At 51.0% G+C, this 18,938-nt stretch overlaps 1 protein-coding gene across 1 annotated transcript in view; it reads right to left on the bottom strand.

The window, feature by feature from the left end:
• Nucleotides 1-9,464: 9,464 nt before the first annotated feature.
• vwa1 (von Willebrand factor A domain containing 1) overlaps nucleotides 9,465-18,938 on the bottom strand; it is an 80,535-nt gene continuing 71,061 nt past the window's right edge. Inside the window, exon 6 of the mRNA XM_072478246.1 lies at nucleotides 9,465-11,103. Coding sequence (XP_072334347.1) covers nucleotides 11,026-11,103 — 78 coding nt within the window. The 3' untranslated portion in view covers nucleotides 9,465-11,025. The remainder of the gene's footprint in view (nucleotides 11,104-18,938) is intronic.

Genomic DNA, 18,938 nt, shown 5'->3' with positions numbered 1-18,938 from the left:
TAGTTTTGGCAGAAATAAGTTATTTAATTCATCAAAATCATGGTAAATATTATTGAATAGAACAGGTTCGCTGAAGTGTGAAAACCCGAACCTTTCGGGGTTTAATGCAATCTGGAGCTGTAACTGTAATGTTAATTTTACATGTTAGTATGATTTCGGATAGGTAGGCAGTGTGCAGATATCATTACGTTGGGGGGGGGCAGAGTGTTTACTGATAACGTTATTGTGTAGTTATCATTAATGGGGTAGTTTTGGTTATTTTCTGCACTGCTTCCAGGATTTGAAATTTGAGCGAGCCCGAGGAAGTTGTGAAACCTCCCACCGAGACGGTGGGCCCCAGCTGTAATTCTTGGCGGGAAGGTCGCTAGGGAGAATGGCCACTGTGGTTGGCAGGTAACAAGCTACCCGGCCGAGCTAGAGCCAGAAACCGGAAACTGTTCTTCAAAATTGGGAACCGAGGCCAATATTTGCAAGTACAAATCCTGCCTCGCCCCACTGGCTGATCTCCCATATATTACGATGGGATCTTTCGCTTCTGCAGTCTGCAGCGTTTTGCTCAGTCAGCTACGGAGAACGGTCGCTGTGGTCCGCCAGCACAGATCTAAGTACATCGGGATGAATGTCTAAAACCTGCGGAAAATGAGGTTGCAATTTGCCAGTATAAATGCTGACAACCAATCCCCATTTTTAACTAAGGCTGGAATCTTCCCATAATTTGTCAGAGTGTCAGTATCAGCGAGAGCACTGACGTATTAGCTCTGACTGCACAGTCGAGTTTCCACTCCAGATTCTCTGTGCACAGAGAATCTAGGGGTGTGATTTTCACTGGTACTCGGACTGGGCCTGATAGAGCCGGCAACGCCAGCTCCACAGAGATCAGGGGGCGTCATCTTTAAAGGGCACCCCCACCTGTGCTGGAAAGCAACTTCACCCCTTCACAAACATGGGGGACCCCCTCACAAGCATCGGGGCAAGGTTAGTGGAGCCAGGGTACTGCCTGGGTATGTCCTTCTCTCCCCCGGGGGCTATACTGACCTTTGTGTCCCCAGTGGGTTCCCCCCGACAGCTTCAAGTTTTGCAGAAGCTATTGTAAACCTTGCCGACATGACATCATGGAGGGATGGGGGGGAAACATATTGTTGGGAAGCCCTATAATGAGATTAAAATTTATTGAAATTAAGTTCCTGCCCTTTCTGGATGACTACCTGTAGATTGGAGTGAAATGTAAAAACATTTAAAAATTCCTTCAGTCCCTGCTTTTTCAATCAAAGATCAATTGCAGTTTGATTCATGATCAAATCAGGTTACAAATGAAAATTTTAATGCTGCAGTAATTGCGTCTGAAATGTGATCAGGTTGTGAAGCATCTCAGCAAACTGCTTTGGTGGTATAAAGGTAAAATTGCCATAGTTCCAGATGACCATAGGCTTTTGTCTCCTTTGAGAGGGGAGAGCTGACGTGTTGGTGATTTAAGCTGAGGATCACCACACCTCAGGCGAGCGGAAGGTTGAGAAGGTGGGCCCTCATGAATAACCTCAACCGGTACAGGGATTGAACCCACGCTGCTGGCCTTGTTCTGCATCACAAAACAGCCTTCCAGCCAGTTGAGCTAAACTGGCCCCCATTGGTGGTATAGAGTTGTCGTGAACCGTACTGTCACGTTGAAGGCTGAAGTACTCCGATTGCATTTGAGTAAGTGTTCTGATTAACACTGGCACCAAATGTCCTCAGAGCTGTTCCTGCACCACTGCTGAGCAGAAGCCCCACTTTATATCAGCAGGTCGGAGTACAGTTTTTAAAAATTAGCAGATCTCCCATGTTGTTGCTCATTAGGGGTCACAGGATGCATTGTGTCTGTCTTACGTTTGGGGGGGTGGGGGAAGATGGGCTGAAAATTGATGTGTTGGGTGCTCTGAGGTACAGACGAACCAACACGGTTGCGATTGGTACAACGCAGTTTTATTCCAACTAACTATTTACACATCTGACTTGGTACTCAGCACGTTGTGACTGTGTGAGTGTCTTGCTAATGAGGTCCTGGCCCTGTGCTGTCGCCAGATGGACTGCCCAGGAAGTGTCGTGTTTCTTGTCTTATACTGTGTCTGCTTTTGTCTGTGATTGGCTGTCGTGTTATGTGTGCTAATTGGTCTGTTGGTCTGTCTGTCATTATGTATGTGTTATGATGTATGTTTGAATATCATGACATCCCCCTTTTTTTTTACAAGATTATGTGCCTACGTGGTTATAAATATAAATGTGTCCTGAGTGCAGCTAAAGGTGTGTGTGCGTAATATTTACATCATGTACATGGGGCTTAACTATATACAAGGAGCAATGTCAGGTGTGACATGCTAACGAGGTTGTACCATAACAAAAAGAAGAACAACGTTGAAATTTGGACCGATCAAACGAGGCCTGGAACGATAAAACAGTGACATGTTACAAAACAGTAGTGCTAAAGTTTGACATGTGAACCGTCTCATAAGTCCAGTCTAGTAGGTGGGCGACGAATTCGGGTTGACCGCCTCAAGGGTGGGTCGAGAACCACCGGCTGAGGTGCGAGCCTGGCCATGGGTGGCGACAGAAGGGGCATGGTGTATGGCAGCTCCACAAAGTCGCTATCAGGAACCAGTGGAGGACACGGCGTCTGTGTAGGTTCCCGTTGCGAGCGTGGAAGTAGGCAAAGGGCTCGGCGATTGCGCCTACGCACAAATCCATCCGGCATGCGTACCAGGAACGAGCGGGGAGCCACGCGTCGGAGAACTTCGGCAGGTGCTGACCAGCCACCGTCTGGTAGGTGGATGCGGACGTTGTCTCCAGGGGCCAGGGAGGGAAGATCAGTTGCCCGTATGTCGTACGATCTCTTGCAATCGCGCTGCAGTTGCATCCTATGCAGTACCGGAGCATGGTCTATTGTTGGTGCCAGGATGGAAGGCACAGTGGTTCTGAGGGCGCGACCCATCAGCAGCTGTGCTGGTGAGAGACCCGTGGCTAGTGGGGCCGAGCGATAAGCCAGCAGGGCGAGGTAGAAGTCCGACCTGGCAGCAGCAGCCTTGCAGAGGAGCCGCTTGGCAATGTGAACGCCCTTCTCCGCCTTTCCATTGGACTAGGGATGCAGAGGGCTGGACGTCACGTGTGTGAAGCCAAACGAAGCAGCAAAGGATGACCATGGCTTGCAAAACAGGGCCCATTGTACGACATGACAGTCATCGGAATGCCGTGGCGAGCAAAGGTGTCTTTGCAGGCCCTGATGACAGCAGACAACGTCAAATCGTGCAGGCGTATGACTTCTGGGTAGTTTGAGAAGTAGTCAACTATGATGACATAGTCCATGCCGAGCGTGTGAAATAGGTCGACACCCGCCTTCGCCCAGGGGGACGTCACCAGCTCATGGGGCAGAAGCGTCTCAGAGGTTGCGCCGGCTGAAACCTTTGGCAGGTTGTACAATTGAGCACCATGTTGGCAATATCGTCACTGATGCCCGGCCAGTATACCGCCTCTCGGGCCCTCTGTCTGCACTTCTCGACCCCCAAGTGGCCTTTGTGTAGTTGATCGAGAACCAGCTGGCGCATGCTGTGCGGAATCACAATCCGGTCCAACTTCAGAAGGACACCATCAATGATGGCTAGGTCGTCTCGTACATTGTCGAACTGCAGGCACTGCCCTTTGAGTCATCCTCCCGTCATGTGGCGCATCACTCGCCGCAGAAGGGGGTCGGCCGCAGTCTCTCGGCGGATACGGGCCAGACTGGAGTCGTCAGCCGGCAGATTTGCCGGTGTCAAAGCCACCTGTGCCTCGACCTGACATATGAACCCCTCCGCATCTGGCAGCGTGCTCACTGCTCTGGATAGGGCATCTGCCACGATGAGGTCCTTCCCTGGAGTGTAGACCAGTTGGAAGTCGTACCTCCTGAGTTTAAGTAGGATCCGCTGGAGGCGAGGGGTCATCTCGTTCAGGTCCTTGTTTATTATGCTGACCAGGGGGCGGTGGTCAGTTTCGACCGTGAACCGTGGAAGACCATAGACGTAATCGTGGAACTTGTCTAAATCGGTTAGCAAGCCCAGGCATTCTTTTTCGATTTGCGCGTAGCGCTGTTCTGTGGTGGTCATGGCCTGTGATGCACAGGCCACTGGGGCCCATGATGCCGTGTCATCCCTCTGCAGGAGCACTGCTCCAATGCCAGATTGGCTGGCATCAGTTGAGATTTTGGTGGCACGAGACGTGTCAAAAAACGCCAACACTGGTGCCGTAGTGAGTTTGCGTTTGAGCTCCTCCCATTCCAGCTGGTGTGTGTGTTGCCACTGGAACTCTGTGGATTTTCTGATGAGGTGGCGCAGAGTCGTCGTGTGGGAGGCAAGGTTGGGAATGAACTTCCCTAGGAAGTTGACCATGCCAAGGAAGCGTAGGACAGCCTTCTTGTCGGCCGGCTGCGGCATGGCTGTGATGGCGCTCATCTTGTCTGCATCCGGACGGGAGATATGGTCCCCCAGGAACTTCAACTCGGTCTGGCCAAAGGAGCACTTGGCTCGGTTGAGGCGCAGGCCGTTGTCCCGTATGCGGGCAAAAACGTGTTGGAGACGATGTATGTGCTCCTGCGGTGTGATGGACCAGATGATGACATCGTCCACATATACGCGCACCCCTTCGATGCCTTCCATCATCTGCTCCATGATTCTATGGAAGACCTCGGATGCCAAGATGATGCCAAATGGCATCCGGTTGTAGCAGAACCTGCCGAAAGGGGTGTTGAAGGTACATAGCTTTCGCCTGGACGGGTCCAGTTGGATCTGCCAAAATCCTTTAGAAGCCATTTCACTGGTGATCTCCTCCCGTTTGGGTATGGGATAATGTTCCCTCATAATATTATTATTGAGGTCTTGGGGGTCTATACAGATGCGGAGCTCGCCAGAGGGCTTCTTGACACACGGCACACACCATGGAGCTGACCCATGGCATGGGCTCCGTGACCCTGGATAGGACCCCTTGGTCCTGGAGATCCTGCAGCTGCTGCTTGAGGCGGTCTTTAAGTGGCGCAGGAACCCTGCGAGGTGCGTGAATGACCGGGATGGCGTCCGGTTTGAGGCAAATTCGGTAGGTGTATGGCAGTGTTCCCATGCCTTCGAATGGAATGCCTCCTGGTTGTGGGCGAGGAGCGATTGGAGCTGAGCGTAGAACTCTGCATCCGGGAAGTCAGACGTGCCATCTAGAGAAAGAGAGAGAATTTGTTGCACAAGGTGGAGAGCCTTACGTGCCTGTGCGCCCAGCAGGGAGTCCTTCGATGAGCCAACTATCTCGAACGAGAGTGTGGCCGTGTGTGTTTTGTGTGTCACCTGGAGCTGGCAGGATCCCATGGCCGGGATAACGTTCCCGTTGTAGTCGACCATCTTGCACCGGGATGGCTGGATTGGTGGTCTGACCTTCATGGCATAGAAGGCTGACCATGCTATGAGGTTGGCGGAGACGCCAGTGTCCAGGCGGAAAGTGATCGGCGATCGGTTGACCGTTAGGGTGGCACTCCATTCATCGCCCGGATTGATGGTGTTGACCCGGTTCACATCAATGACCGCAACCCGGACGGCGTCTTGGTCGTCTGTGTCGTCGGTTTGGATGTCGTGATGTGGAGGCTGGATGGTCCGCACGTTCCTGCGAGGTTGTTGGAGATGTGGAAGATCAACAGGTTGAGCCGCTCGACAGTAGGCAGCGTAGTGGCCCATCTTGCCACAGCGTAGGCATTGTCGGGTTTTTGCAGGACATTGCCCTTTTAAATGTGCAGCTCCACAGTTGCCGCACGTCATGATGTCATGGCGTTCGTTACGCCACTGCGCATGCGAAGTTCGGTCTTGTGTCGGACGCGCCTGCGCAGCACGTCCCTCAGTGTTGCCGTAGGTTTTGGCACTCACAAACGCGGGAGGCCTCAAAAAGCGCGCGAAATGGCCGCCCTCGTCTGGGCCGCGGGCCGGGAGAAACCCGATTGCCTGGATGCGTTCGGCCTCGTGGGCGGCCTGGCTTGCCGATTCGATCGCGTGGGACCCCCTCCGTGCCGATTCGGTCGCCTGAAATTGGGCGTAGCGGCTGGTCGCATTTTCATGCAGGACACAGGCTTCAACTGCAGGTGCTAAGGTCAGGCCTTTAATTTTTAGAAGCTGCTGGCGTAGGCCACTGGAGGCAACGCCAAAAACGATCTGGTCCCGGATCATGGACTCTGAGGTGGTGTCATAACCGCAGGACTGCGCGAGTATGCGGAGGTGCGTCAGGAAGGACTGAAAGAGCTCATCCTTACTTTGCAGGCGCTGCTGAAAAACATACCTCTCAAAGCTTTCATTGACCTCAACGTTGAAGTGCTTGTCGAGCTTGAGGAGGACCGTGTCATACTTAGACTTGTTCTCGCCTTCTGCGAACACCAAGGAGTTGTATACATCGATGGCGTGCTGACCTGCGGTAGTGAGGAGCATGGCAATCTTTGTTTCGTCCGAGGCGCCCTGTTTTGCATTGGCTTGCATGAACAGTTCGAATCGCTGCTTGAAGAGCTTCCAATTTGTGCCCAGGTTCCCAGCGATGGCATAGAAGGTTTGTTGCGGGTGTCCATGGCTCAGGATGGCAGATTTGCCGGTATCGATTCACTCACTGGTACCATGAGGTGTTGGGTGCTCTGAGGTACAGACGAACCAACACGGTTGCGATTGGTACAACGCAGTTTTATTCCAACTATTTACACATCTGACTTGGTACTCAGCACGTTGTGACTGTGTGAGTGTCTTGCTAATGAGGTCCTGGCCCTGTGCTGTCTCCCGATGGACTGGCCAGGAGGTGTCGTGTTTCTTGTCTTATACTGTGTCTGCTCTTGTCTGTGATTGGCTGTCGTGTTATGTGTGCTAATTGGTCTGTTGGTCTGTCTATCATTATGTATGTGTTATGTATGTTTGAATATCATGACAAAAATGATTGAACAGGCAAGTGCAGGAGCAGGAATTGCTGCAGGAAAATGATGGGGAAGAAGGTGCCAATAAGTGGCCTTTAGGACCAGACGAGATGGGTGGAGTGAAGCTGAATGGGAGTACAAAATTTAAATAATAATAATCATTTATTGTCACAAGTAGGCTTCAATGAAGTTACTGTCAAAAGCCCCTAGTCGCCACATTCCGCCGCCTGTTCGGGGAGGCCGGTACAGGAATTGAACCCGCGCTGCTGGCATGGTTCTGCATTATAAGACAGCTGTTTAGCCCACTGTGCTAAGAGGTTAGGGGACCTGTACAAGACAGCAAGCAGAGATGGAAAAACAAACACCTGGTTAATTTATGTTTTGGCCAGTGACAGCACATCGGAGTAATTTGACTGTTTTATGTTTTGAGGTAAAGTACCTTGAGGATTGTTGAGTGTGAGGAAAGTCAATTGAGTCAGGCAGGGATTGCAACTAAATTCAATGTTGAAAGTGAGAAAATAGTGTATTAAAAATAAGTGAAGTCCGTGTTTGCATGGATTTCGCCCCCACAACCCAAAGATGTGCAGGCTAGGTGGATTGGCCAGGCTAAGATTGCCACTTAATTGGAAAAAATGAATTGGGTACTCTAATTTTTTTTTTTAATAAGTGAAGTCAGTGACAGAATCACCCCTTGATTCAGTGGATTGAAAGAATGCTGGCTTTGCTAATTCAAGATTATCGGTATGAAACATTATATACCAGAATTTCATGTGTCAATGTGTATGTATATTTTAGTGATTTGGTATGCAGTGAACCTTGCAATGGAACAGTGATAAATTGCAATACATGGTGTTTCAGTAAACACCATGGCATGAATTAATGTCCAAGACCTTTCATTGTGGCATTGCTGAATTTTTTAATATGTAATTTTGTAGATTTGCAGTACCAGTTGGTGGCACTGAGAGGGTCAGCTTTGTCTCAGTAACGTATTATTCAGCGAGCAACTCTGCCACAGAGACCAAAAAGGTCCCAGGTTTGGTTCTGTACTGAGTGAACTCATTTCAACCAAAACCAAGCAGAGGTTCTCTAACTGGCCTCAATGCCTTTGGACTAGGAGAGCTTAGTCAACCAGGGTATGGCCTTGCTGTGATCCTGTCAAATTGCTTAGGAACTAAAATTTTGATAATCTTAAATTGAAGCAGCACCAAAATTGACGCAAACTTTAATCAAATGTTAGAGACCGCTAAAACTGTTGCAATGGATTTACTGAGATGGAGAAAGGGTTAGGTTTCAACAACTCGATTATTCTGCACAGTCTGCGTTGGACTAGGGAACTTGGAAGAGAATGCATTCATTGAACCTATGCATACAAACAGGATTAGCAGCCATCTTCCAAACCTGGGAGCAGAAAATACTAAGGGACCTAATTCTTTAACAGCCCTGAGCCATCCTGATCAGACTGCATTCCCAAAACCTTTTGGAGTATTTTGTATGTTTTTTTTCCTGATATTTTTTCCCCAATATGTTCAATGAAATAACTGGCCCTGTACCGATTAGATTATTAAAAATGTTAATTTGTCTATCGTTTCAGCGTCTCTTCAATTTAATCTTCAAATCAAACAGCCAACTATGACAATTCCTAATATGACATTTTACTCTGTGCCTAAAATTTTGTATTGCATCTTAATGGACAATAAAGCCTTGCTGGTGGTTTAAAGCACATTATACTTGGAAAAAGACGTTCATTGGAGGCATTAAAATGTTTTTTTCTGAACGTTTATGCATTAACGTGTTGTTCACTCTTCTCAGGTGGCACCTTAACGATTCACTTATTTGGTATTTTGGTTAATGAGTCCTTCCCTATTAAAGGTGAATTTAAAAGAATGTGGACTTACTGCGAGTAATGCAGCAAGACACACCTGCAGTGCAGAACCTTCTGAATGGTCCAGTAACTCTCAGAGCCACCCAGTGAAATCAAGGCTATTAGAATTTGTGCCAAACAGCAGAAAGACTGGGGACTAATTGACAGGAGTTATTCATCCTGCATTCGATCAAAATGGCTATGCTTTTGTGGCCTATTGATAAGACAAACCTGACAACAACAGCAACACTGAAATAGATTTATTTTAGCAAATAATGGATCAATGTTAGTTTAAAAAAAAAAGAATGTTCAGTTTAGAAATGAGTCACTGTTCATATTGAGCTGGGAGGTCTTGTGGCGCTGTGGGTAGTGTCGCTACCTCTGGATCAGAAACCCTGGACTTACGTCCTACTCCAGGACTTGATGGCCACGGAAGGCGTGTTCATAATGTGGTCAAACAAGTTGATTATAAGCCTGTACATCCATCCAATACGTCTGAAGGCAAGTGTTAAAGGGCGGGAGAGTTTCCTGGTCAGCAATACTGCACATGACAATGGCAAAACACTGCAGTACTTTGCCAAGCATAATTATGGACTAATTCAATGGAAGTCTATGATCCCCAACCGCACGGTATGGGCATTGAGGGAGGAGGAATATGGAGAGAAAAGATAAATAGTGGTGATGAAACTTTAATCCATAATTTATTAGTGAGATGAAAATAAAATAGAGACACATTAGCCGAGCAGTCATGAGGAATCTCAAGGTTAACCATGTGACTTGAGACTCCCTGTGACAATGTTCATGGTGTATAGAACATATTTTTCTAACTTCTCTGTGTTCTCTAATTAACCTGGGAAATATATTGTGCTGCTAGAGAAGTGCCAGCAGCCACGACATTCTCAGGTCGGGTCATTGCCACATTTCCTAATGCATTTTAAAATTTTAGCAGGAACATAAGAGTCGCTAGGGAACAGAAGGAGGCCATTTGGCCCATTATAAGAAACTTCAGTTCAGGTTACTGAAAGAGAACAAGTAGCTTTCAAAATGCACATGAGCTGCAGCTGGTAGAATCATTATGTCAGCAGTACATGTGAATTCACATATTAATTTGATACATGAAATGGCTTACGTACATTTAATGATTGTGTGTACAAACCAAAATATATAAACTGCTAAATTTACATTGAGTATTACGAGGATTAGGTAGTTACTGAACTATCAAATGTTAGCATTTCCTATTTCAAACAGTGTGCATACGGATCTGACAAAAATTCCACATAATTTGTATTTTCTTTCAGAAGTATCCATGTTCTGGCCCTATGTCTGGTAGAATACAAGATCTGTCATTTTGTCTTTTCACAGAATTTGGTATTGGTTCTTCACCAGCCATTCACGCACACTTTGGGAGTCACTTTTGCTGGTGATTGGAAAAGGAATGTGGTTGACCTTTTTCACCTCTTCAATGGGCACGAGGCCACTTGCAGTTGCCACCCCACCCAAGCTCATCTTGCGTGATATTAACTAACTCACTGCAGACTTAGAGTGATCAATCCTTGGATAGTCTTTATGGCTCAGTACCTGCACTGGGCAGCACACTTACCCACTGAGCTCGTGAGCAGCATATTATCCCTTTTCATACAGTAAAAACATTTTGGCTGTGTAGGAGGCCATCTTCATTTCCAAAACTTTTTTTTTTTTTTTGAAGAATAAGTAAAAAGTGTTATGGATGTGAAGCTGCCTCTTAAGCTGTTTCTCAATACAACCCTGCAACAGCAAAGCTATATTATGGGCATTGGTACTGAAAACAAAACTCGGCAAAAGTGGTGCCAAAAGTACAACGCAGCACCTGCCCCTGAGCCAGACTTTAGCAATATCGTGTATAAAAAAATAGGGTGACATCTTAGAAGTGTCACAATTACATGGATCTCTGCCCCACCCAACAAGAATGCAAATTATCCAGGCATATTTACAATAAACCAAACTCTACACACTGCGCACATCAGACCTAAAATAGGGGAATTTTGAATGTGCCAGGAACTTGGAATCATAGTACACTGAGTCTCTGGGGATTTCCACATTTCGGTTGCTTGTATGGCACTGACACACTGACTGTCCCCCAACTGGGCATCATTAAACTGTGCAAGTAAACTGCAGAGAGAGTCTTATTAATCTTGGTGAATGTTTCTTTTTTTTTTTTTTTGATGAGTCCTCCTGTTCCTTTACAGCTTCCATTAATCTTTAAGATTTATGCATCATTTTTACCAGCACTGGTGCTCCTGAATGCAGAATGATTTAGTGGAATGTGTCTTGAGTGATAAGGAATCTGAAAGAGGAAAGCAGGCACGAGTTAGGACACCTTGTTAATATCGCAACATGTTTGTAAGAAAATGAAATTTAAGAAAGAGCAAAGGCCGTTCAGCTTCAAATACCTCTTCTAGTATCTAATTTTATCCATTGTTGCTCATCCCTCTAATACCCTAATTTACCCATTGATATCCCGCTGATACCTTAATTTACCCATTGGTACTCATTCCTCTGATACCCTAATTTACCCATTGATACTCATCACTCTAATCCCTAATTTACCCATTGATACTCATCCCTCTAATTTACCCATTGATACTCATCCCTCTAATCCCTAATTTACCCATTGATACTCATCCCTCTAATCCCTAATTTACCCATTGATACTCATCCCTCTAATCCCTAATTTACCCATTGATACTCATCCCTCTAATCGCTAATTTACCCATTGATACTCATCCCTCTAATCCCTAATTTACCCATTGATACTCATCCTTCTGATACCCTAATTTACCCATTGATACTCATCCCTCTAATCCCTAATTTACCCATTGATACTCATCCCTCTAATCCCTAATTTACCCATTGATACTCATCCCTCTAATCCCTAATTTACCCATTGATACTCATCCTTCTGATACCCTAATTTACCCATTGATACTCATCCCTCTAATCCCTAATTTACCCATTGATACTCATCCCTCTAATCGCTAATTTACCCAGTTACCCTGTCATCCATCAATGCTTTTCTCTTAGTTTTTTTGTGACTCACTTATCCCAATATATCCCTCTAGTTTACCATGTCACTTATCAAAGCCTTTCTCTCTAGAAGCCTAACTCACCCAATATTGCTTGTTCATCATTTACAGTAACTCACATCCTAGTCTGTCCCTTCAGTACTCTATGTAATCCATCAACCTCCTCTAGTGCTATTACACATACATTAAAGCTGATCTCTACTCTCCCCAATTAAAACCCATCTCTCCAACAGCTTTTCAGTTCCTTACCTCAAATTATTATTTTTAAAAAAAATAATTTTTATTAAAGGTTTTCATAAAATATCAATAACAAAATGAGAAAGAAAAAAGAACCCAACAGGGTTAAGTACAAAACACAATCTAAAAAAGCAACCCCCCAAACCCCTCCCCCGTACCTAAATAATAAATTAACGTTAACACCCCGACTTAAGACAACAGGTGTATACACCCCCTCAGACCCTTCCAGTGTAAATAACAAAAACAAAAATAAAGTAACCCCCACCCCCGAGCTGCTGCTGCCATTGACCAATGTCTAGCATTCTGCCAGAAAGTCTAAGAACGGTTGCCACCGCCTAAAGAACCCTTGTACCGACCCTCTCATGGCAAATTTCACCCTCTCCAATTTAATGAACCCTGCCATATCGCTGATCCAGGATTCCACGCTTGGGGGCCTCGTATCTTTCCACTGAAGGAGAATCCTTCGCCGGGCTATCAGGGACACAAAGGCCAGAATTCCGGCCTCTTTCGCCTCCTGCACTCCCGGCTCCTCTGCCACCCCAAATATTGCGAGCCCCCAGCCCTGTTTGACCCTGGATCCTACCACCCTCGACACCGTCCTCGCTACGCCCTTCCAAAATTCTTCCAGCGCTGGGCATGCCCAGAACATATGGGTGTGATTTGCTGGGCTCCCTGAGCACCTAACACACCTGTCCTCACCCCCAAAGAACCTGCTCATCCTTGTCCCGGTCATGTGTGCCCTGTGCAGCACCTTAAACTGTATGAGGCTGAGCCTCGCGCATGAAGAGGACGGGTTCACCCTCCCTAGGGCATCTGCCCACGTCCCCTCTTCGATCTCCTCTCCCAACTCCTCCTCCCACTTACCTTTCAACTCCACCACCGAGGCCTCCTCCTCCTCCTGCATCACCTGGTAAGTTTCCGAGATCTTCCCCACTCCCCCCCCCCCCCCAAGAGCACCCTGTCCTGTACTGTGTGTGGCAGTAGCCGTGGGAATTCCACCACCTGCCGTCTGGCAAACGCCCTTACCTGTAAGTACCTGAAGGTGTTCCCGGGGGGAGCCCGTACCTCTCCTCCAGCTCACCCAAGCTCGCGAACTTCCCGTCCACAAACAGGTCCCCAACTTTCGTATGCCTGCCCTGTGCCACCCCGAAAACCCTCCACCTGTTCTTCCTGGGGCGAACCGGTGGTTCCGCCGTAATGGGGTCCACGCCGAGGCCCTAACTTCCCCCCTATGCCGCCTCCACTGCCCCCAAATTTTGAGGGCTGCCACCACCACCGGGCTCGTGGTATACCTCCTTGGAGGGAGCGGCAGCGGTGCCCTTGCCAGCGCCCCCAGACTCGTACCCACACAGGATGCCGACTCCAGCCTCTTCCATGCAGCCCCCTCCCCCTCCATCACCCACTTGCGCACCATTGTCGCATTGGCGGCCCAGTAGTACCCACAGAGGTTGGGCAGCGCCAGCCCCCCCCATCTCTACTCCACTCCAGGAATACCCTTCTCACCCTCTGAGTCCCTCGCGCCCACACAAACCCCATTATACTCCTGTTAACCCGCCTGAAAAAAGCCTTCGGGATAAACACTGGGAGGCACTGGAACAGGAACAAAAACCTTGGGAGCACCGTCATTTTGATTGACTGCACCCTACCCGCCAGGGACAGCGGCAACGCGTCTCACCTCTTGAACTCCTCCTCCATTTGCTCCACCAGCCTTGTAAAGTTAAGCCTATGCAGGGCCCCCCAGCTCCTGGCCACCTGGACCCCCAAATATCTGAAACTCCTCTCCGCCCTTTTTAGTGGGAGCTCGCCAATCCCCCTCTCCTGGTCCCCTAGCTGAACTACGAACAGCTCGCACTTCCCCATATTGAGCTTGTACCCCGAAAAGTCCCCGAATTCCCTAAGGATCCTCATTACCTCTGGCATTCCTCCCACCGGGTCCGCCACATACAGCAGCAGGTCATCCGCATAAAGCGACACCCTATGCTCCTCCCCACCCCGCACCAACCCCTCCAGTTCCTCGACTCTCTCAGTGCCATAGCCAGGGGTTCAATCGCCAGTGCGAAGAGCAGGGGGGGACAGGGGACACCCCTGTCTCGTCCCTCGGTGCAACCGAAAGTACTCGGACCTCCTCCTATTTGTGGCCACACTCGCCATCGGGACCTCGTACAACAGCCTAACCCACCTGAACAAACCCCTCCCCAAACCCGAACCTCTTCAGCACCTCCCACAGGTACCCCCACTCTACCCTATCGAAGGCTTTCTCAGCGTCCATCGCCACCACTCTCTCCGCCTCCCCCTCCCTCGCCGGCATCATGATAACGTTCAAAAGCCTCCGCACATTCGCGTTCAACTGTCTCCCCTTCACAAACCCCATCTGGTCTTCATGGATGATCTGCGGCACACAATCCTCAATCCTCGTGGCTAAGACCTTCGCCAGCACCTTGGCATCTACATTTAGCAAGGAAATCGGTCTGTAAGACCCACATTGCAGGGGATCCTTGTCCCGCTTCAGGATCAAGGAGATCAGTGCCCGGGACATCGTCGGGGGTAAAGCCCCCCCCTCCCTTGCCTCATTAAAGGTCCTAACTAACAGCGGGCCCAACAGGTCCATATATTTTTTATAGAACTCGACCGGGAAACCGTCCGGCCCCGGTGCCTTCCCCGCCTGCATGCTTCCTATCCCTTTGATCAGCTCCTCCAGCCCAATCGGGGCTCCCAGTCCCGCCACCAGTCCCTCTTCCACCTTTGGAAACCTCAATTGGTCCAGGAAACGGCCCATCCCTCCCTCCTCCCGTGGGGGCTCGGATCGGTACAATTCCTCGTAGAAGTCCCTGAAGACCCCATTGATGCCAACCCCACTCCGCACCACGCTCCCTCCCCTGTCCTTAACTCCCCCGATCTCCCTAGCTGCGTCCCGCTTCCGAAGCTGATGCGCCAGCATCCGGCTTGCCTTTTCCCCATACTCGTAGACCGCCCCCTGGGCCTTTCTCCACTGCTCCTCCGCCTTCCTGGTGGTCACCAGGTTGAATTCGGCCTGGACCCTGCGCCTCGTCCTCAACAATCCTTCCTCAGGTTCATCCGCATACCTCCTGTCTACCCTCACCATCTCCCCCACCAGCCTCTCCCTCTCCCCCGCTCCTTGTGAGCCCTGATGGAGATCAGCTCTCCCCTCACCACCGCCTTCAGTGCCTCCCATACCATCCCCACTTGGACCTCCCCGTTGTCGTTGGTCTCCAAGTACCTCTCTATAACTTCCTCGGACCAGCTCGCTCACCGCCGGCTTCCTACCCGTCCTAGACCTGGAGCGATCCAGTGCAGGATCCAACACCGTGTTAAAGTCTCCCCCCATTATCAGGCCCCCCACTTCCAAGTCTGGGATCCGACCCAACATACGCCGCATAAAACCCGCATCGTCCCAGTTCGGAGTGTACACATTGACCAGTACCACCCTCTCTCCCTGCAAATTACCACTTACCATTATGTACCTACTGCCATTATCTGCCACAATGCTCGACACCTCGAATAACGGCTTCTTTCCCACCAAGATCGCCACCCCTCGATTTTTGGCATCTAGCCCCGAGTGAAACACCTGACCTACCCACCCTTTCCTCAGTCTCACCTGGTCTGCCACCTTCAGGTGTGTCTCCTGGAGCATAACCACATCCGCCTTGAGCCTCTTCAGGTGCGCGAACACGCGGGCCCGCTTAACCGGCCCATTCAGTCCCCTTACATTCCAGGTTATCAGCCGGATTAGGGGGCTACCCGCCCCCCTCCCCCGCCGACTAGCCATGACCCCTCCTCGGCCAGCCACGCGCCCGCACCCCACACCCGGCCCGTTCCCCACAGCGGCATACCCCCGTCTTGACCCACCCCACTCGCTCAAGCTCTTCCTTGATCTTAGCAGCAGCAACTCGATCCCCCCCCCCCCCCCGGGGCTAGGACCCATCCTAGCTGGTTTACTCCCCCCATTGCACTTCTGCAAGACAGCTGACTCCTGCTGACCCCGGCCACTCCTGCCTCCCCTTCGACTCCTCCCATTGTGTGGCACACCCTCCTCTCCCGCTCCCCATTCACAGGCTCTCCCCCTCCGTTCTAAGCGCGGGAAACAATCCTCGCTTCCCCGCCCCCCCCAGTCTTCGGCGCGGGAAAGAAATCCCGCGCTCTCCACCTACCAGGCCCCGCCACCAACCAAAACAGTACCCAACCCGTCCCATCCACCCTCCCCAACCCGAAGGAGAAAAACACAGAGAAAAAGAAACCCAAAACAATGCAAAGGCCCCCCCCCCCGAACCAAAAATAGGCATAACATATCCACCGCAGTCCCCAATCGCCCATCCCGACCCTCAGTCTGTGTCCAGCTTCTCGGCCTGAACAAAGGCCCACGCCTCCTCCGGAGACTCAAAATAATGGTGCCGGTCCTTGTAGGTAACCCACAATCGCGCCGGCTGCAACATGCCAAACTTCACCCCCTTCCTGTGCAGCACTGCCTTCGCTCGATTGTACCCGGCCCTCCTCTTCGCCACCTCCGCACTCCAGTCCTGATATATCCGAACCTCCGCGTTCTCCCACCTGCTGCTCCTCTCCTTCTTGGCCCACCTGAGCACACACTCCCGATCGACGAATCGATGGAACCGCACCAGCACCGCCCGCGGAGGCTCGTTAGCCTTGGGCCTCCTCGCCAACACTCTATGGGCCCCTTCCAGCTCCAGGAGCCCCTGGAAGGACCTCGCTCCCATCAGCGAGTTTAACATGGTGACCACATAGGCCCCCATGTCCGGCCCCTCCAGGAGGCCCAGAATCTGCAGATTCTTCCACCTCGACCGATTCTCCATCAACTCGAACCGCTCCTGCCATTTCTTGTGGAGCGCCTCGTGCGCCTCCACCTTTACTGCCAGGACTAAGATCTCGTCCTCATTGTCAGAGATCTTTTGTTGAGCCTCTCGGATCGTCACCCCCTGGGCCGTCTGTGTCTCCAGCAGCTTATCAATAGAAGCCTTCATCGGCTCTAGCAGGTCTGTTTTAATCTCTCTGAGGCAGCGCTGGATACCCTCGTGTTGCTCCTCCGCCCACTGCCTCCACGCTGCCTGGTCTCTGCCCGCCGCCATTTTGTCCTTCTTCCCTCCCTTCTTCTGGTCCACCACCACCTTTTTTGTCACCCCGCTCCTAGTTAAAGCCATATACTGACGGGGAACTATTATTAACTCCTTCCCACACCGGAAAACATCGAAAAAGTGCCCTTGGGGGCCCTGAAAAGAGCCCAAAAGTCTCGAGAGGGAATCCTTTTGGCAGTGTTCGCTTCAGCAATCTGCCCCAAAATGTCCGTGGAAACTCCTGAAAAAGGTCTAAGTGTCCGTTCCAGACGGGAGCTGCCGAATGCGTGACCTACTCCTCCATGGCCGCCACCATGGAAGCCTCGCCCCGCTTCTTCAGTGGCCCTGGTGAGATCTTTTCACAGTTGTTCCCTCTGCTGTTAGAATTCACTTTTGATAAAGGTCCTCAGGTCAGTTTGCAGCTTTAAGCTTGCCCTTCCCCCGCTTGCATGCTGGAAGGGGCCCTGTTTATCCTGTTGCAGCCAAATCTTCCACTGCTTCTGCCGGGCCTGGCAGCCAAAAGACACAACACTCCTGGGGGACACCATCAGGGGAGTGTTGCAGTCCTCTTGCCACACCGGGAAATGTCAAACAAATGCCGTGGGGGCCCTGCAAAAGAGCCCAAAAGTCCGTTCCAAGCGGGAGCTACCAAATATGCGACCTAGCTCTGCATAGCCGCATCCGGAAGTCTCCTTACCTCGAATTTTGATGACAGTTGTCTGCGAGTACTAACTAATTCATCAATGTTTCTGCAATATCCTCCATTACTGATGGCACCTCTCATGTTCGAACTTGCATATCATAGATATGGGGCAGGATTCTCCAACCTCCCCCCCGGCCGGTTCGGAGAATCGCTGGGGGGGGGGGGGGGGGGGGGGGCAGCGTAAACCCCGCCTCGCCACCCGCCGAATTCTCCGAAGGGTGAAAAGTCGGCGGGGCGTCAATCGCGCCACCCGCCTCGGAGAATGGCAGGGGTGGGCGTGAGACAATGGACTCCGGGGCTGCCCATAATTCTCCCAGCCGGATGGGCCGAAGTCCCGCCGACGTGACCCCGTAAATCAAAACACCTTTTTAACGGCGTCAACCAGTACTGATGGTTGACGCCGTCCAGCGTGGAGGTAGGTCATGGCCTGGGGGTTGGCCGCAGGAAAGGTGATGGCATGGCCGCAGTCTGTGTGTGTGGGGGAGAGGTGTGTGTGTGGGCGTGTGCACAGCGGGGGACGGGGGGGTCGGCTTCGGGGGAGTGCTGGGAAAGGGGTGGGTGAGGGCCGGCGAGGGGGACGGGGGGGGGGGGATGAGTGCCGGGGACGGGGGAGGGGGTTGAGTGCCAGGGAGGGGGACGGGGGCATGAGTGCCGGAGGGGGGGGGGGGGGGGGGGGGTAAGTGCCATGTTTTCTGATCAGCCAGCAATGTTGGCTGCCGTGGCGGCAGCCGCTATTCTCCATGTTGCCCTGGAGGAGGGGGAGTGTGCCAGAGAGGTGGCGCAGGCTGCCGCAGAGGAGCATGCCTCAGAGGGGCAGCCGCCCAGGCTGGAGGGACACCCGCCCGACAGGACGAGGAGGAGGAGGGGGAACACGAGGAGGGGGAGGAGGACATCGCAGCGCCACGGCAACAGAGGCACCCGAGGAGGCCCCGTGTGTACCGGCCCCAGTTGTTGTACCAGGACCTCACGGTCTGGGAATGGAGGAGACTCTGGATCAGCCGGGAAACCGTGGCACACATCTGCCACCTGCTGGCACACCTGGCACCATGTGGCACTGGGGGGGGGTTAC

This window comes from Scyliorhinus torazame, chromosome 16 (assembly GCF_047496885.1).
Source record: "Scyliorhinus torazame isolate Kashiwa2021f chromosome 16, sScyTor2.1, whole genome shotgun sequence".
Taxonomy (NCBI): Eukaryota; Metazoa; Chordata; class Chondrichthyes; order Carcharhiniformes; family Scyliorhinidae; genus Scyliorhinus; species Scyliorhinus torazame.
The sequence above is the reverse complement of the archived record's forward strand: the minus strand, read 5'-3'. Positions and strand labels throughout refer to the sequence as shown.